The 20,894-nt window shown below is 43.6% G+C and overlaps 1 protein-coding gene across 1 annotated transcript; it reads left to right on the forward strand.

Moving 5' to 3' along the window:
* Nucleotides 1-9,771: 9,771 nt before the first annotated feature.
* Nucleotides 9,772-11,433, forward strand: LOC116990583 (protein-arginine deiminase type-4-like). The gene is made up of 2 exons (XM_033048395.1): nt 9,772-9,960; nt 10,660-11,433. The coding sequence occupies exons 1-2, from the start codon at nt 9,832-9,834 to the stop codon at nt 10,891-10,893; spliced, it is 363 nt and encodes a 120-aa protein (XP_032904286.1). The 5' UTR covers nt 9,772-9,831; the 3' UTR covers nt 10,894-11,433.
* The last annotated feature ends 9,461 nt before the right edge of the window (nt 11,434-20,894 follow it).

A 20,894-nucleotide genomic window follows, 5' to 3' on the forward strand; every position in this document is an offset into this window, starting at 1 on the left:
ACCCCTTTTCCGGGGTTACGTCCGTGCCCGGGTGCGGTTAGAAAGGGAATACGTCCTGTCCACGGGCACCCTGGGGGAGTTCCGGGACCGCTGGGCTCTGCAAGGTGTTGAATGTGTCCTGAATAAGGATTGTAACATAGTTGTATAGTAGTTTATTAAGGATATATGTTTGTATTGATTTATGGTGGTGGGTTCTGCTTTGTTTTATTGTAGTGTAATATTATTATTTTATAATTGAATACATTTTTTGATTAAAAAAACACTTACCACATTGAAACAATAATTCAATTGCCACTCAAGGAACTTTAGCAGTGGGCTTCAAATCTCCACAAAGAACATTTACCCAAGTGCTCCAAGTTGCTTCATGCCATTATTTTGAGCTTGGGTTATATTTAAGGCGGCACGGTGGCGCAGTGGTAGTTACTGTCCTATATTGCCAGAGACCCAGGTTTGATCCTGACTATGGGTGCTGTCTGTATGGAGGTTTTATGTTCTCACCCTGACCTGCGTGGGTTTTCTCTGGGATCTCCGGTTTCCTCCCACACGTTAAAGATGTACAGGTTTATAAGTTAATTAGCTTGGTATAATTGAAAATTTCCCCTAGTGTGTAGGACAGTTCTAGTGTACAGGGATCGATGGTCGGCGCGGACTCGGTGGGCCGAAGGGCCTGTTTCCATGTTGTATCTCTAAACTAAATCAAAGTTTGAGTTTAGTTTATTGTCCCGTGTACCGAGGTACAGTGAAAAGCTTTTGTTGCGTGCTAACCAGTCAGCTAAAGGACAATACATGATTACAATCGAGCCATCTAGTGTACGGATACATGATAAAGGAATAAGGTGAATAACGTTTAGTGCAAGATAAAGCCAGTAAAGGCCAATCAAAGATACAGATAGTAGTTCAGCACTGCTCATTCATTGTTGGTTGGATGGTTCAGCAGCCTGATAACAGCTGGGAAGAAACTGTCCCTCTGGAGGTATACGTTTTCACACCTCTATACCTGTTGCCCGATAGGAGAGTGAAGAGGGAGTGTCCAGGGTGCAACTCATCCTTGATGATGCTGGTGGCCTTGCCGAGGCAGCAAGGTGTAAATGGAGTCAATGGAAGGGAGGTAGGTTTGTGTGATGGTCTGGGCTGCGTCCACAATTCGCTGCAATTTCTTGCAGTCTTGGATGGAGCTGTTCCCAAACCAAGCATCCTGATAAAAGGTAGGAGGAGGGTTGGTTCAAGAACCTGATGGTCTTGGGAAAGTAAAGCCCCTGTCCCACTTAGGAGACCTAAACAGCAACCTCTGGTGACCTTGCCCACCACCCAAGGTTTCCATGAGGTCACCGCAGGCTTTGGTCACTCTCCCTAATGGTCAAAAGTGGTTTCCGCGTGGTCGAGGCTTCATCCAGGTTGCCGCTATTTTTTCCATCATGATTAAAACTGGCCTCGACTAAAAATAGGTTGCCGTTTTAAAAATCGATCATTTTTTTGTCGCAGGTCTAGTCGAAGCCGGTTTTCTTCAGTCGAGGAAAGTTTTCAACATATGCGTGGGAGGTGGTAGGAGGTTGCTGGTCACCTCGGCCTTGATTTTTTTTTTGGGTGGTGGGCAAGGTCACCAGAGGTTGCTGTTTAGGTCTCCTAAGTGGGACAGGGGCTTAACTGTTCTTAATCCTGTCGTTGTGGGTCTTCAGGGTTGTGTACTTCCTGCCCAATGGGAGCGAGAAGGAGGGCATTGGCTGGATGGTGGGGTTGGTGATAGATGCCTATCTCTTGAGGCAGCACCTCAAGTAGATGTTATTGATGGTGTGGAAGCCAGTGCCCACAATGAGACCGCCACTCTTTGACAATAGACAATAGGTGCAGGAGTAGGCCATTCGGCAGGTTGAGCCAGCACCGCCATTCAATATAATCATGGCTGATCATCCCCAATCAGTACCCCGTTCCTGCCTTCTCCCCATATCCCCTGACTCCGCTATTTTTAAGAGCCCTATCTAGCTCTCTCTTGAAAGCACCCAGAGAACTGGCCTCCACTGCCCTCTGAGGCAGAGAATTCCACAGACTCACCACTCTCTGTGAGAAAAAATGTTTCCTCGTCTCCGTTCCAAATGGCTTACTCCTTATTCTTAAACTGTAGCCCCTGGTTCTGGACTCCCCCAACATCGGGAACATATTTCCTGCCTCTAGCGTGTCCAAACCCTTAACAATCATATGTTTCAATGAGAAACCCTCTCATCCTGCTAAACTCCACAGTGTACAAGCCCAGCTGCTCCATTCTCTCAGCATATGACAGTCCCGCCTCTTGAATTTATGTGCGTATAAAAGCCATACCAGGCTATGATGCAACCAGTCAGAATACGTTTACAGTGCATCTGTGGCTACTTGTCAGAATATTCAGCCAAGTGCCGAATCTCTTTAAACCTCTAAGAAAATAAAGGTGCTGGCACACCTTATATCTATAAACTGGGCCCAGGACAAATCACAACATTTTCTTAATTCCCCATTGTTAATTGTCAGTCTAACCCTCTGTTGGAGCAGTCTTAACATTCGCTAATCTCTTCTTTATTTATATACCTCCTATTTCTGTTTCATAGGACGACAGATGGCACAATGGGCTAAGTGTTCGGCTGGCAACCGGAAGGTAGCCGGTTCGAATCCCGCTTGGAGTGCATACTGTCGTTGTGTCCTTGGGCAAGACACTTCACCCACCTTTGCCTGTGTGTGAATGTGTGTGAGTGATTGGTGGTGGTCGGAGGGGCCGTAGGCGCAGATTGGCAGCCACGCTTCCGTCAGTCTGCCCCAGGGCAGCTGTGGCTACAGAAGTAGCTTACCACCACCGAGTGTGACTGAGGAGTGAATGAATAATGCGATGTAAAGCGCCTTGAGTATTAGAAAGGCGCTATATAAATCCCATCCATTATTATTATTATTATTATTATAAGTGATAGGAGCAAATTAAGCCATTCGGCCCACTTGTCTACTCTGCCATTCAATCATAGCTGATATGTCCCTCCCTCCTAACCCCATTCTCCTGCCTTCTCCCCATAATCCCTGACACCCACACTAATCAAGAATCTATCTATCTCTGCCTTAAAAATATCCAGTGACTTGGCCTCCACAGCCGTCTGTGGCAAAGAATTCCATTTGGCCTTCCCTTTAAAACTTTTTTTTTCTAATTTGATTCCATCTACCGGGTTGTTGTGGTGGTCGACTTTAACTTCCCCAATATTCACTGGGATTTATTCTGTGCATTAGATGAAGCAGAAGTTGTTAGGTGTATCCAAGATGTTTTCGTTAAACAGTTCAACTCGAGCAGTGACCATACTGACCGTTTTATTGGGAAACGAGCCTGGCTACGTGACTGGTGTTACAGTGGAAAAGCATTTTGCAGATAGTGATCACAAGTCCATAAAGTTTTTAAGATTGTTTTGAATAGGGATAGGTCGAGGGAGGGTAAGTTGGGAGAAGTTATTGGTTAGGTTTACAGTCGACATGTAAAAGCCAGCTGATCAAAGTGCAGGATCAGCATGTTCTAGTAAGGAGGAGGGATAAGGATGTCAAGATAAGGGAACTGTGGATAACCAAGGAGATTGTAAATTTGGTCAGGAAGAAAAAATAAATGCATGTCAGGTTTCAAAAGGTGGCATAAGACAGGGTCTGTGAGAAATATAAAGTGAATAGGAAATAACTCAAGTTGATTACGCCAAAAGAGGCCAGGAAATTTCATTGGTGAATCAGATTAGGGAAAATCACAAGCTATTTTTACACATATGCTAAAAATAAGAGCGTGACCAGGGAGAATGTAAGACTGTTTAAGGATGAAGGGAGGTATTCACTAAGGAAGACACAAACAATCTCCCAGAAATACAAAGGTACAGAGGATCTAGGGAGGAACTGAAGGGAATCCACATTAGTCAGGAAATGGTGTTAGGTAAACTGTTGGCACTGAAGGCACATACATCGCCAGGGCCTGATGGTCTACATCCCAGATTACTCAAGGAGGTGGCCCTAGAAATCGTGGTGATCATTTTCCAGTGTTCTCTCTATTCTGGACCAGTTCCTGTGGACTGGAGGGTAGCCAGTGTAACTGCACTTTTTAGGAGAGGGAGGGAGAAAATGGGGAATTATAGACCAGTTAGCCTTACATCACTAGTGGGGAAGATGCTTGAACAATTGTTAAAGATGTTACAGCAGCACCATTGGCAATTTCTCAACTACGAATGCTGATTTAAGGTGAGAGGGGAAAGATTTAACAGGAACATGAGGAGCATAAAGGGTGGTGGATGTATTAAATGAGATGCCGAGGAAGTAGTGGAGGCAGGTACTGTCTCAATAAGATCAATTTTAGAAAGCACAATCAAAAGAAATTGCTCGTCAAACAGATAGATTCTTATCATCCGGTGGCTCAGCACTTCAACTCCCCCTCCCATTCCCCATCCGACCTCTCTGTCCTGGGTCTCCTCCATGGCCAGAGTGAGCAACACCGGAAATTGGAGGAACAGCACCTCATATTCCGCTTGGGGAGTCTGCATCCTGCGGGCATGAACATTGAATTCTCCCTTTTGTTAGCCCTTGCTGTCTTCTCCCCTTCCTCAGCCCTCGGGCTCCTCCTCCTCCTTTTTCCTTTCTTCTCCCCGCCACCCCCCATCAGTCTCAAGAAGGGTTTTGGCCCAAAACGTTGCCTATTTCCTTCGCTATAGATGCTGCTGCACTCGCTGAGTTTCTCCAGCATTTTTGTGTACCTTCGATTTTCCAGCATCTGCAGTTCCTTCTTAAACAAATAGATTCTTATCATGTTCTGAGAGTCCTTAAGATATGAATAGACAATAGACAATATGTGCAGGAGTAGGCCATTCGGCCCATCGAGCCAGCACTATAATCATTGCTGATCATCCACAATCAGTACCCCGTTCCTGCCTTCTCCCCATATCCCTTGACTCTACCTTTAAGAGCTCTATCTAACTTTCTCTAGAAAGCATCCAGAGAATTGGCCTCCACTGGCTTCTGAGGCAGATAATTCCACAGATTCACAACTTTCTGGGTGAAATTGTTCTTCCTCATCTCCGTTCTAAATGGCTTACCCCTTATTCTTAAACTGTGGTCCCTGGTTCTGGACTCCCCAACATTGGGAACATGTTTCCTGCCTCTAGCGTGTCCAATCCCTTAATAATCTTATATGCTTCTAAAATCCTTCTAAAATCCAGTGTATACAAGCCCAGTTGCTCCATGTATGACACACATGTGCAAATATAATTTGATTAGCTGTCGTTAAGAACCCTTTACAACATGCTTTTTCAATAGGTTTCTGTGCGGTTTAGCATTTGCCATAAGGTTTCTCCATTATATTTTGTGCATTTGCCATCCTAATAATGTCAGACAGACTTTGGGGTGACTCACATGGTCGAGAGGCTTCTAGGAAAAGTTGTGCTTCTGACATGGAAATTAAAATGGTCTTATTGAAGCAACATGAACAAGGTCAAATCCATTGACCTACCACCAGTGGGCGCCGCACAATGGCAGCCTCGCCAACAGTCTGTCTGTCTTTGCATCTTTTTTGTAATTTTTTGTGTGTTTTAAAAGTTTGTGTTAACGTTCTCTGGTTTGTTTTATGTGGGGGGTGGGGGAGGGGTTCTCTTACCTTGCCGGAGATGCAATTGTTTTCCTGATCGTATCTCCGGTCGCACTGCGGTCTAACATTATCAAGATGGCGACCTTGCTCAGGACTGACTTTGAGCCCCACCGCGGGGACGTGGACTTACCATCGGAGCCGATCCCTTGCCTGAGATCGATGCTCCAACCGCGGCTTGTGGATTTCAACATCGCGGGGCTCGCAGTCTCGGGTAGAGACCAAGTCGGGAAAGCTCCAACGACACAGAAGGTTCGACTAGCCCTGACCCGGGCTCTGATCACCCGGCGCAGGGGAGCTGAGATTCCCCCGCCGATGCAGGTTGATCGCCCCCGAACGTGGAGGGCCCAAACGCCGCCGGCTAGGAGAGTCAAGATCGCCCCATCAATGAAAGGCTCGAGGCCCCCGACCGCGGGAGAACTAAGAAGGGAAGAGATTGAACTTTTTTTTGCCTTCCATCACAGTGAGAAATGTGGAGGGGTCACTGTGGTGGATGTTTATGTTAAAATGTATTTTGTGTGTTTTGTTGCTTTTTAATGGTATGATGACTGTATGGCAAATCTAATTCCTCATATGTTGCAAAACATACTTGGCTAATAAAGTATGATTAAAATTATGATTGGACATGCGTTATACTGTTCAGTGATCGACATCATCATAAAAGACAGGGCATGCATGCATTCTGAAACATGTAAAGGCAAGACGACTATGACACAAATCAGAAGAGGCTTTAGCATAGGCACCATAACCAAACCAATGGCAGATGAGTTTTCTTGTAGAAACTGGCCTGGCTATTAGCAAGGAACAAGACAATTATTTATGCATTGCTAACATAGAGAGGAAAATCAAAATTTGCTTCCTTGCTTTAAGGAGATTTATAAAGAATGAAAAAGCTCTGCAGTTTTCTGTTAGAAAATATAACTGGATGACTGGCATTAAAAAATAAATGGAAAAACATGATAATTTCATTAAAGATGAAGATCAACATGGGACACCAATTACTCTTAGGTTAATGCAGCAAAAAGATAAAAGTATTTACGATGAGTTAAAGTAGGTAAAGGAAGTTAAAATAAGCACCTAGAAAATTATTTGAAACATAGTTTATCGAATAATGAATGTGTTTTAAAAGAGACCCAGACAATGAAATCTATAGCAACAAAGACAAGTTACTTTGTACATGACAGATAGTACATGGAGTGAGGGGTGAAAAGACTTCTGATTCTATCTGGATATTTGCACAGGTGGAATAGTCCACCTCTTTACAAACTGCAAACATTTGGTAATTGGACAAGGCTGACTTTATCGGTCACAGTGGCACCTAATGGTTAAATACCATATGTATATTGCAGGTAGACAAAAATGCTGGAGAAACTCAGCGGGTGAGGCAGCATCTATGGAGCAAAGGAAATAGGCGACGTTTGCGTTCGCTCCATAGATGCTGCCGCACCTGCTGAGTTTCTCCAGCATTTTTGACTACCTTCGATTTTCCAGCATCTGCGGCTCCTTCTTAAACATATGTATATTGCAATTCATTTGTATTTCCTCAAAACAATTTATTCATTTCTGATCAGTTTCGAAATATTCCCAATGTTGCCAGATTGGATCAATGATACTCGTGTACACAATGATCCCGCCCACTCCATGGTCATTCTGTCCTAGGTCTCCTCCATTGTCAGAATGAGGCTAAACGCAAATTGGAGGAACAGCATCTCATATTTCGCTTGGCCAGCTTACAGCACAGTGGTATGAATATTGATTTCTCTACTTCAGGTAACCCCGGCATTCCCTCACACTATCCCTCCCCCACCTAAGTCGCACTAGCTTCTCTTTTTGACCCAACAAACCGCTAACAATGGCCTGTTTCCTTTATCATCTACTTTTTTGCCCGTCTTTCATTCGTTGTTCTTTATCACTCTATATCATCGTCTATATCTCTCGTTTCCCTTATCCCTAACCAGTCTGAAGAAGGGAATTGCGGAAGGAACGGTCTCTGCGGAAGGCAGAAAGGGGTGGAGATGGAAAGATGTGGCTAGTGGTGGGATCCCGTTGGAGGTGGCGAAATTGTCGGAGGATTATGTTGGGATATTAAGTGGTCAATTGGTGATGCATTTGTGTGAGAATGGTGATACAAACATGTACAGATGTCCAGTGCAGATGACCTCTGAATACAAATATTGGCTGAGGTCAAATCTAGAAAAGATGTGTTAATCACAGAAACATAGAAAAATAGGTGCAGGAGCAGGCTATTCGGCCCTTCGATCCAGCACAGCCATTTAATATGATCATGGCTGATCATCTAAAATCAGTACCCTGCTCCTGCTTTTTCCCCCATATCCCTTGATTCCTTTAGCCCTAAGAGCTAAATCTAACTCTCTCTGGAAATCAGTTTTAGTCAAACATTCATCATCTAGGGGTGGCACAGTGGCGCAGCGGTAGAGATGCTCAGCTGCCTTACAGCACCAGGGACCCGGGTTTGATCCTGACTATGGGTGACTCTCAGTCTGAAGAAGGGTCTTGACCCGAAACATCACCCATTCCTTTTCTCCAGAGATGTTGCCTGTCCCGCTGGGTCACTCCAGCATTTTGTGACCATTTTAGTTTCTGGAGGGCTCTATTCTCTCTGCAGTTTCTCAATTGTTCTTAATATACTTAAATCATCTCTTTGGATTCTCCATAGTCTGATCAATCTCCTATATTCCTCCAGGGATACACTTGATCAACTGCCTCTACCTGGCCCATGCTTCTTCCTTTTTCCTGACCAGAGCCTAACTTTCTCTCATTGTCCAGGATTCCTGACTGCTGCCTGCCTTGCCCTTCACTCTAATATGACTATCTTGGACTCTCGATTTCACACTTTTAAAAGCATCCCATGTTCTGGACATCCCTTTGTCTACAAGCAGCCGACCTCAATAAACGTTTGCAAGTTCCTGTCTAAGACCATCAAAGTTGGCCTTGCTCCAACTTAGAAATCAATCTTGTCGTATTTAATAACTATTTTTAAGCCATTAGTACTGTGGCGGCTGGTCCCAAAAGGCTCATCCACTGACACGTTAGTCACTTTCGCAGTCCTATTTTCTAAAAGTAGGTCAAGCTTTGCCCTCTCCCTTGTAGGCCTCGTAACATATTGACTGAGGAAACTTTCCTGAACACACTTGACAAATTTCACCCTATCTAAGCCCATCTGTAAATCAGCGGCACTCTGCTAATCCCCATATACAACTCAGGCCAGTTCCTCATGTTCCCCCTCTCAGCTGCTCACTTGTGAGTGAAACTAACCTCACGTAAAACACCACCATTACACATGGAGAAATGTCTTTAGTCAGACAGCGGTGAATCTGTGGAATTCTTTCCCACAGACGGCTGTGGAAACCAAGTCAGTGGATATTTTTGAGGTAGAGATAGATAGATTCTTGATTAGTACAGGTGTCAGAGTTTGTGTTGAAGGCAGGATAATGGGGTTAGGAGGGAGAGGTAGATCAGCCATGATTGAATGGCAGAGTAGACTTGATGGACCGAATGGCCTAATTATACTCCTGCCTGATCTATTGAGTTACTCCAACATTTGTGTTTTGCCCAAAATTCCAGCATCTCCTTGTTCCTTGTATCTCCTTTGGCAAAGGGAATTTTCAAAAATAACTGACGTTTGAATCTGTGGCCTCCAATGCCCTTGTAACATGAAAACTCTCATTTAACAACATTAAAAAAATGGTGGTGGAAGTCACAAATGCACCTTTGATAGACACAAATGGTGGAGTACCTCAGCGGGACAGGCAGCATCTCTGGATACAAGGAATGGGTGGCGTTTCAGGTTGAGACCCTTCGCAGACTCTTTCACACAAGTTTGAGCCAAGGTGTTTTTTTCATTGAGGACTGATTAAACAACGCATGGGCAGATGTTCGAAGGAGGATTGTACAGGCAAATTCATGATGGCTGCAGTTCCTATATGGATGGAACAGTTAGTGTCGCTAACGTAGGTCATAAGTCATTGGAGCAGAATTAGGCCATTCGGCCCATTGAGTCTGGTCCGTCTTTGATCACGGCAGATCTGTACTTTAGTGACCTGATCTTCAGTGTACAGTTAAAGTGATACTTAACAAAAAATATATATTAATGGTGTTCTTGTGTTTTGTAAATCAGATACATTCTGTGACCCAGTTAAAATTAATGACATCTTGAAAAATCAAACGTTGCATGAAAGAAATGCCCATGTACAGGTGAGTCTATGTGCATTGATTGGAACCGAGACATCCTAAAGGTGGAATTGGGATTAGATGAAGCAGATATCATTGATATCCCAACATTGTTTAAGCCAACTGACGCAACCCATGTAGGAGCTTACTTTCCAGATATGGTAAGTGAAAAACAAAGAAAGCAGAATGGTAGAAAAACTCAGCAAGTCAAGCAACTACTGCAGAGGCAAAAAGGGCCAGTTGACTTTTTAGGTTGAGACCCTGCATCAGGACTGAGAGGGAACAGAAGCAATTGTTTAGTTTAGTTGAGTTTAGTGCAGACAAACAGAACCTCCTCTCACCCCACCCAAGGTGAAAATGTCAGAGAGTACAGGACAGCTTTAAGGTGGTCAAACTGTGCAATTCATTGCCACAGGCCAAGTCATTGGGTATTTTTAACGTGGAGATTGATAGATTCTTCATTAGTACGGGTGTCAAAGGTTAAAGGGAGAAGAGAATGTGGTTGAGAGGGAAAAATAAATCAGCCACAATTGAATGGCAGATGGACACGATGGGCCGAATGGCCTAATTCTGCTCCTATGTTTTATGAACTTATTATCCATCTTCAACAACATTCTATGATCTTGCTCCTCTCCTGTTGTCCATAACTCATTTATTGACCATCATTGTTTACTATGTTCTGTTGTGCTGACACAAAGCACAATAAACTCTCTTGAATCTCTTGAATCTTGAATCAATTTCCTTGTCTTTTGACTTTCGGGCAATCGGGTTTCTTTTTTTACTTCAGACATTCTAACTCTCATTATGTGTCTGAAAGTGGCAGCACGGGCTGAAACAGGTTTATATTTGTCTCTCGTCAGGTGAACATGATAGTTCTTGGCAAGTACTTGGGAATTCCAAAACCCTTTGGGCCGCTGATCAATGGAGAATGTGCACTGGAAGCTGTAGTGCGCTCAGCATTGGAACCACTTGGCCTGGATTGTACCTTCATTAACGATTTCACCTCCTACCACAAGAAGGGCGGAGAAGTTCACTGTGGTTCCAATGTTCGTCGCAAACCCTTTACTTTGAAGTGGTGGAACATGGAGATATAATCACCAGTTACAGTTCCCACATGTAACAAGCATTGCCTTATTTTTTCTGCAGCTTTGGTAACGGTGTAACCTACTGGAAAGTCTATTACCTAATGGCTTGGAACCTGTGCTCATACCTTCTCAGGACGTAGGAAGTTATTTTGTCCAATAGTCTATATCTCAAAGCAGTCCCATCAGTCCTAATCTCCCACTCATTTAGTCATACAGTATGGAAACAGGCCCTTTGGCCCAACTAGCCCACACCGGCCAACCTAGCCCACACAGGCCAACATCATTTCTATTAGGTTTTATCACATGGTCTGGAAATTAAATCATCAGAGCTGCTGCTCTTTATGCCAGCATCTCAGCACCAAAAATAAACATTAGAGGGTGGAGTTTGACAGCACTCAGGAAATTGAACAAGTCCTCTTTACAATTTAGACTTTTGAGATACAGTGTGGAAACAGGCCCTTCAGCCCACCAGGTCTGCACCGACCAGTGATCACCCCGTACTCTAGCACTATCCTTCAATTTTACAATTTTATCAAAGCCAATTAACCAACAAACCTGTACAATTTTGGAGTGTGGGAGGAAAAGTGAGCACCTGAAGAAAACTCAGGCAGGTCACAGGGAGAACGTACAAAGTCCGTACAGACAGCACCCGTAGTCAGGATCGAACCCGGGTCTCTGGCGCTGTGAGGCAGCAACTCTACCGCTGTGCCACCGTGCCACCAAAGGCTTGGATTTCCTGGCATGAATTTCCTTGAATTCAGTGTCAGACACTGTTTACCGCTTTGTGAACTGCCAAGGGATTTAGTTCATGTTGTCCCAAGATCACTCCTGTCTGGGACCCCTGGAAATTCCCAGCGTGGTGCTGGACTGAGATCTCACAGAGATAGTTGCACTGGTTGTCCTCAATCATCTCCCTCTGCCCAATAACCAACGCACCAAAGAGAAGCACAAGCAGCAAGCCCATGTGTGCCTCGCTAAAGTCTACATCCACAACTCCACTCTGCCAGTGCTCTGATCCCACTAAAGGAAGGTTTAAATGGTTGAGACTAAAAGTGCCTAGGTGTAAATATTACCAGCAATCAGTCGTGGACCAATAAACTTATCAATGAATTGCATTGTGTTGCTCTCTGAGGCTTTGACTGGGTTTTTGATTTGGTTCATCCCGCCTTGAGTAAAACACAAAGTGCTGGGAGAACTCAGCGGGTCAGGCAGCATCTGAGGGAATGGACAGGCAACGTTTTGGAATCGGGACCCTTCTTCAGGGTGATTGTGTCTGCACTCCCTTGTATTGTCCCACCTTGGGAAGGTTCAGGCTGTAGATGCAAGAGCAATTCAGAGACAGATTTGGCACCTGTTAGAACACGCTATTTAATAACGCGTGGAGTCCAGCAGTAAGTTTAAGGTTTCTTTATTCACTACTTACATGTTGAAATACTCCACAATACTCCAGGCACAAACTCAGCGAGTTCCAGATCAAAGAGCAAAATGATTGGCGATTGCTGAAGTTTTAATTGATATACGGGGGCTTGAATATACATGTGTGGGGCCAATAATTTATGGGATTCTTTTGTTTCTGCAGTACAGCAGATCCAGCAATTGGGAATCAATCTTAACGACCAGTACTGGCCTTGTGGAGTTTGCATGTTCTCTGATTGTGGTGACATTTACGTTACTAGCAAGGGAGATTAAGTAGCGATACTGTACCGTAAAGGCAACTGTGGTGGCTTCCTCCTAAAATGATCCTAATTTCCGGCACGATGTGGGAGATCACGGGTTTCTATAAAGAAACTTATAGCCAAATACAGTACAATTTAAAAAATAATCAAAGGAGCCATTCATTCGAAAACACAATAAAAACCTCAGCCAAAGAAATCACGGATCTTTTTAAAGAAACTTAAACCAAATAGAATGGAAAAATTAATCAAAGGAGCCATTCATTTGGAAACGTACACAAAACTCAGCCAAGGACATGATTTACCTGCCTCCTACGTAGCATTATCGTCAATGATTACATTTCGATTAGCCTAAGCTCTTTTCAAGATGCTAGTAAGTTCAGAGTCAACAGCTTTCCTGTGATATTCAAAAGAAAGACAACTTGAATGGAGCAATCCATGGAAATATGTAGACTTATTTGGACATGACATCATCGTGGGCATGGCATCATCAGGCCCATCAAGTCCATTCAATCATGGCTGATCTCCTTCCTAACCCCATTTGCTTGCCTTCACCCCATAGTACATGAGCAATGTGATTTAAAAATCCTTGTTTTCAAAGCAATCCTTATAGTTCTCTGCAGCTTTCCAGCATATCAGTAGACCGTCATAAGTGATGGGAGCAGAATTAGGCCATTTGGTCCGTCAAGTCTACTCCGATATATCTTTCCCTCTGAACCCCATTCTTCTGCCTTCTCCCTATAATCCTTGACACCCGTACTAATCAAGAATCTATCTATCTCAGCCTTACAAATACATTGACTTGGCTTCTGCAGCCTTCTATGGCAATTAATTCCACAGATTCATCACCCTCTGACTAAAGAAATTCCTCCTCATCTCCTTCCTAAAGGAACGTCCTTTTATTCTGAGGCTGTGCCCTCTGGTCCTAGACTCTCCCACTAGTGGAAAAATCCACTCCACATCTACTCTATCCAGGCCTTTCACTGTTCGGTAAGTTTCAATGAGGTTCCCTCTCATCCTTCTAAACTCCAGTGAGTACAGGCCCCGTGCCGTCAAACCCTCCTCATATGTCAACCCAATCATTCCTGGGATCATTGTCGTAAACCTCCTCTGGACCCTAAAAGGATAAATGTAATTAAGCAAAGCTCAATGTTTAGCTGAATTACTTTCATCCTCCTTTCATGGAGACCAGAGGGGATAAAAGTAATAAAACAACTCAGTCGGCAGTTACTGAGGAACTCCGCGGGTCAGGCAGCATCTGTGGATGGAAAGGACGGGCAACGTTTCGGGTTGGGACACTTCTTCAGACATACGTTTACTGTATCAAGATGTGGCAGCCAACACCTTTCTTCTCAATGATGCTTTGCATATTGTAGATTTTGCAAAGACAATTGCCGTTTTCTTTTTCCTGTGCTGTACTGTTCTATGTTCCATTCTGTATTACGCAGCTTTCAGAGTCTGTTATCAATATTAGTGGTTCCACACGTTCTACCCATTTCCCATAAAGTGCTTGTTTCGCATACGAGGGCACATGAACCATTAACCAATAACGGGCGCAGCACCGAACCCTGAGGCACACCACTAGTCACAGGCCTCCAGTATGAGAAACGACTTTCCACCGTCACCCTCTGCTTCCTTCCATGGAGTCAATTTGCTATCCATTCAGCTATCTCTCACCATTGTCATCAGGAAGAAGGTACAGGAGCATTAAAACTGAAAGATCCAGGTTCAGCAACAGCTTCTTCCCTACAGCTATTAAACACAACAACTGAGCTCTGAACTGCAAAAGACTATATTATTATTTGTTATTTGCACTATTTTCTTATTTATTGAACTGTAACTTTTTTTTTTCCTCTTCCCCCATTATGTACTATGCTTTCATATTCACATATTCTGTTGTGCTGCAGCAAGTAAGAATTTCATTGTTCCGTCTGGGACATATGACAATAAAACATAGAAACATAGAAAATAGGTGCAGGAGTGGTCCATTCGGCCCTTCGAGCCCAATATGATCATGGCTGATCATCCAACTCAGTATCCTGTACCTGCCTTCTCTCCATACCCCCTGATCCCTTTAGCCACAATGGCCACATCTAATTCCCTCTTAAATATAGCCAATGAACTGGCCTCAACTACCTTCTGTGGCAGAGAATTCCAGAGATTCACCACTCTCTGTGAGAACACTCTTGACTCTTGGATCCCATGTGATCTAAATCTTCCAGAGCAGCCTACCATGCAGAACCTTTGTTGAATGCCTTACTGAAGTCCATGTACACCACATCTACAGCTCTGCCCTCATCACCCTTTTTTGGTCACATCTTGGAAAAAAAAATCAATCAGGTTTGTGAGACCTGACCTCCCACGTACAAAACCATGCTGACCATCCCTAATCAGCCCTTGCCCATCCAAATGCCGATTACATATTAAAATAAATAATTACCGACCTGTCAGATGTGAAAAGCAGGAACTTCAGCTGAAGATGCTAAAAATGCTTCAAACAAAGAATAGTCAGACAGCAACACATGTGATGTTAATCCCAAATGCAGCCACGGTGTGGAAGAGACTGGATGAGGGCTATTTGCTCATCATGCTTCAATGCAAACCAGCTGTGGTTCTGTTCTTAACGGAGAGTGCTTTCAGGCCTACTCAACTCACTAGTCCTGTCTGGGCAATAGATAGTACTGGGTTCTGTCAGTTTTATTCATAAATGGTAGGAGCGGAATCAGGCCATTCAGCCGAGCATGTCTATCCCCGCAATCAATCATGGCTGATCTATGTCTCCCTCGCAACCCCATTCTCCTGCCTTCTCCCCATAATTCCCGACACCCGTACTAATCAATTTTATGCCTTCTATACTTAGCTTTTGTTTTCTGAATAAAACTTCATCAGCTCAGGCTTGTTCTAATTATAGCAATTATAGCAATTTTTTTATCTAGAAAATTTAACTGAACATTTTTGATATTTTATTGTTCTGTTCATTCAGACCAATCACCCTGTCGCGCGTTCTATCCACTCCCTTTAACTAGGCCTAGTAACCTACAAACCCGCAAGAATTGTATATGTTTCTATCAGATCCCCACTTCTAAATTCCAGTGAATATAAGCCCAGTCGATCCATTCTTTCATTATATGTCAGACACTTTGAATGATCAAAGAACCTGGGCTTTGGAAGTGAAATAAACTGGCACATTATAATAAATGTAAGAGGCATCGTATCACACATTATATAAATACCTGTGAAAGTGCATTCGGAATTCAATTCTAACCAGTTTAATAAGAAAATAGAAAAAAAAACAATGGTGAAGTGTTTGCACATTTATCTTCTAACATTAATTTCAAAATTAAATTCAAAATTTATAATTTTTTAAAATAAGTTTACTCTCCTATTTATTTGCATCCTGCTTTGTGAATCTAGATATAAATCAGAAAAGAAACTGAATCCCAATTACATCTCAAAAAGGTTTCTTTCTGTCTAAATATAGCCCAAATAAAAATGAAATACACATTACAAAACCCAGAGCAGTGAAATCTAGGATGTTGCCACAACCCCAATCCTCTTGAACTTTTCTATCGATCTTCAATTATTTATGTAACTGCCTTTGTTTATGAATGTTCATATGGTCTGATTTTTAAAATATTAATATCTTTTCTGACCAGGCACATTACAGCCTTCCCTAATTGGTATCAAATGTTTCAACTTTAGGTAACTCACTAGTTTGTTCTTTCTACATCAGAACTGGCTACTTCTGCCGTCAGTAATCTGTGCGTCTGGTCAGTTTTTCTCTCCCCCGGCACAAAGAAGCACAAACGGCTTAGAACTGCCACATTAACGCAATTGTTTTTTTCCGATTAGAATTAATATTTGCGTTCAATCCATCCTCCTCCCATCTTCTCCACAATTGAAAACCAACCTCTTTTCATTTTCCTGGGGTCCCAGTGTAGAAATGCCAAATCTATTTGCCTTTCCGCAGGTGCTGACTGACCTGCCTCATGTTCCCCGCATTTTCTATTTTGATTTCATGCCTCTTATTTACTTGGTTGAAGTGTTAAAGGTCAAAATTTGCATTCACAATAGAGATAGTGTCTTACCCAGAAGTTTGATGACAGACTTGTGAACCTCCACTGATTCAAAGCCAAAAGCAAATCCAAACAAAGTGGTGTGAAGGATCTATTGAAGGCTGATGGCGTCATCCATTTCGATGATGGTCTACGACAGTTCCTGAATTACTTTGTGTTTGTTGTAACCTCTGTTGGAATCTTTAAAGAACCCCAGGTCCTGTACTAACCACATCCTAGCAGACATCTCCTTCTCCATCTCCGGCAGAAATAGTTGACAATGAAGCTACTTTAAGTCCTTCTGCTATCTAGGTCTAGGTAAATGCTGAAATCAGGACTGGTAAAGAACTTTCACAACATGTTTACTGCGAGCTGCCTTAACTTTAGATCACTTACAGGTAAAGCGTGGATTGGATAGGAAGGAGCAGAAAGCAGTAGTGAGGATGACTGGTCTAAACTCAGCTGACGAACCACGTCATCAGTTCCCGTGTAAGCTGGGTCACTCGGTTACAAGGTAAGAAGATTGCAAATATCAGAACATAATGGAACAGATCAAGATAACAGAGAATTGTAGATAGACACAAAAAGCTTGAGTAACTCAGCGAGTCAGGCAGCATCTCTGGAGAAAAGGAGTAGGTGACGTTTCGGGTTGAGTCTCTTCTTCAAGGATCTCGACCCAAATCGTCACCTGTTCCTTTTCTCCAGAGATGCTGCCTGACCTGCTGAGTTACTCCAGCACTTTGTGCCAATCTTCAATGTAAACCAGCATCTGCAGTTCCTTCCTACACAAAGGATTGTAGATCCCAGGTTGGCAAGCTTCCTCAATGCAATTGTGGAAACTGACTCTCAGCATTAGTAAGAGATCGACTGAAATATAAAGGAGTCATTTATCCTTGCGTGGACAAGATGACAAAAAGTGAATCGAATCTGGATTCATGGCGGATAGTTGGAGTGTTGCTTTAATACCCAACTACTAAATTAAGAGTTCCAATCTCACATTGTTTGCTCCATTTATTTTAAGTTACGTTTTTCTCCTTTTCATTCAGAAATTCCTGCATTGCCAACACCAGTCACTGAGTGGAGGCCTACTCTGTGTCCTCTGGCCCTGCCGCTCCTGTTCCCGTGTGATAGCTCGGAGACAGGGCTGAGAAAGAGTCTCGGCTGACTCTTCCCCGCAGACCTTCCGTGCTGTCCTTTGGGGGAAGTTTGGAAAGTGCCCCACTGCCACCACTTCTCTTCCCACAGCCAAAGGCACAGCTGAGGTGGGAACTTAATCCGAAGGAACAGCCGTGAGCCTGCATTACGCCGACCTCTTTAACTGGCAGGCTAAACATGCCACAGCTTTTTAAATCATTTCACTGTCTGTGATTGCTGGTAATCGCTGCAAACGTGGAAAAGGCAGTGATTTCAGGGGAAAACACCAGCCAGTTATCAGACAGTGTTTGTCTCCGGCATTCCTGCATCTTGTGGCAGCGGTTGGGATTTAAGTAAGAAATTACCCGACACAGTTTAAGAGGGTCCATCAGAAGTTTGTTTCCAGTGGAATTATTTTGCTTCACTTGATCATCTTGACCCCCTCTCACGGTTTATGCACCAAGCCATCAGGTGCTTTGTCTATTCAATTAAAAATCTCAGGAGGAAAGCAGTGCAAGAAGGTATTCGGTTCAGTAGACTCAACACAGAGTTTTATCATCTGATCACCAGTACTACTTTCTAATGCTAATGCTGTTGTCTAAACTGAGGAATATATACTGATATGAAATTAGCTTACAAGTACCACTGCAGAACTCGGCACAAATAATGAATTTAAATTACATCCTGACAAAACTAATTACTCGTACAAGTGAGCACTTTCTTTGCATTGTTCATGAGGGGAGCCAGCACCAAAGTTCATTTATACACTGGGGAAGGACTGGACACAATTAGTACCACAGAACCGTGGCGTTTCACAGGCCCAGCCTGTACCCTTGACATTTGAAACACTGGAACTATTCCAGTGTTCGTGTGCTTGTAAGTGCAATAGCTTGGATAGGACAGACGCCAGGGCAGGTTATTTCAACCAATCTATCACTACTCATCCAGAGAAAGATGTGTTAATATTCCTGTTAGGCAACGTGACAAAGACAACGGCATGTTGAATCAGTATGTCCCTGTCTCTGTTACCAGCATTACTTTAACTCCAGGTAGAACCACCTTGTGGATCATCCAGCCTTCAAAGTTCTTTTGAGCAGCACAGTCAGGATCCACTTCAATCGCACTCAGATCTACTTCTGTCTCAGTCACTGCCAGATCACACATTGTCATTGCCTAGGAATCGGCTCTCCTCCTGGTCTCTGAACCGTGAACAGCTCGACAGATTCATGTAGTCCGTATCTGACTGGTACATCCGCGGTGGGGTATATGTGGATTTGGGAGCATCCGTATAATCCATTGATTTGCTACGTCGATAGAGGTCCAAACAGCCAGGATTGTTACTACCACTTGGTGATGATGTGTCACTGGAAAAGAAACAACAAAAATAACTGAAACCATTTGTCGAAACCGATTTATCACCTTTAATGTAAAGAAGGTCTCAGGACTCAATACAGAGATATTTTAAAAAATGGAAGCCAATGGCAACAAAAATGGTAGAGCTGCTACCTTACAGTGTCAGAGACCTGGGTCGATTCTGCTATGGATGCTATCTGTATGGAGTTTGTACGTTATTTCAATGCTTTTTTTAAATGTTGTGGCCGTACTTGCCTCCAACTACCTCCTCTGGGAATTTGTTCCATATTACTATCACCCTTTGTGTAAAAACATTGCTCCTCAGGCTCCTATTAAATCCTTCTCCCCTCCCCCATGTCTTGATTCTTGTTTCCCCTACTCTTGGTAAAAGACTCTGTGCATCTACCCGCTCTATTCCTCATGATATTGTACACCTCTATAAATCACCCCTCATCCTCCTGCACTCCAAGGAACAGAGTTCTAGCCTGCTCAACCTCTCCCTGTAGCTCAGGCTCTCGAGTCCTGGCAACATCCTCGTGTAATCTTCTCTGTACCCTTTCCAGCTTTCCTATAACAGGGTGACCAAAACTGAACACAATAATCCAAGGTAGACAAAAATGCTGGAGAAACTCAGCGGGTGAGGCAGCATCTATGGAGCGAAGGAATAGGTGACGTTCGGGTCGAGACCCTTTCTTCGACTCTCCCTTCACTCATAGATGCTGCCTCAACCGCTGAGTTTCTCCAGCATTTTTGTCTACCTTGGAGTATTGTGTTCAGCTTTGGTTCGATTTTTTTTGTACCTTCGATTTTTTCCAGCATCTGCAGTTTCTTCTTAAACAATACTCCAAGTTGTACAACTGTAACATGACCTCCCAACTTCTATCCTCAATACTCTATGGACTAATGAAGGCCGATGGGCCAAAAGCCTTCTTGACCGCCAACTCTACCTGTGATGCCACTTTCACAAGAACTATGTACCGGCAATGTGGCCATTAGGATGGGATGGAAACTACAGTGAAAGGATATATTTAATATTTATTTGTAGTACCCGTGTTGCAGATAGGGAAGTTGCCATTTGTGCAGCAGCATCACTGTATAGAAACTTGCAAGGATCCTCGGCGAAGGGATACGGATAAACTGTCATGATGCAACTTGCAAGGCTCCTGCCAACAAAGTACAGAAAAATGAAAAGCTCGTGACAAGAGTGAAAGTGGCTACAAAACACTGCTCTCACAATAAGATTAGCATATTAGCATCCTACCATCAGCATCAATGACTGTTTGAGTTTAAGCTGGAGTTTAGTTTATTGTCACGTGTACAGAGGTACAGTGAAAAGCTTTTGTTGCGTGCTAACCAGTCAGCGGAAAGACAATACATGATTACGATCGGCCGTCCACAGATACACGATAAAGGGGAATGATGTGAATAATGTTTAGTGGAAGATAAAGCCAGTAAAGTCCGAACAAGATAGTCGAGGGTCTCCAATGAGGTAGATAGTGGTTCAGGACTGATCTCTAGATGCGGGAGGATGGACCAGTTGCCTGATAACAGCTGGGCATAAACTGGCCCTGAGTGTTGTCACACTTCTGTACCTCTTGCCCGATGGGAGAGGGGAGAAGAGGGAGTCACCGGGGTGAGACTGGTCCTTGATTATGCTGCTGGCCTTGCCGAGGCAGCGTGAAGTGTAGATGGAGTCAATGGAAGGGAGGTTGGTTTGTGTGATGGTCTGGGCTGCGTCCACAATTCTCTGCAATCTTGCGGTCTTGGACGGAGCTGTTCCCAAACCGTGATGCAT

This window comes from Amblyraja radiata, chromosome 31, assembly GCF_010909765.2.
Source record: "Amblyraja radiata isolate CabotCenter1 chromosome 31, sAmbRad1.1.pri, whole genome shotgun sequence".
Lineage (NCBI taxonomy): Eukaryota > Metazoa > Chordata > Chondrichthyes > Rajiformes > Rajidae > Amblyraja > Amblyraja radiata.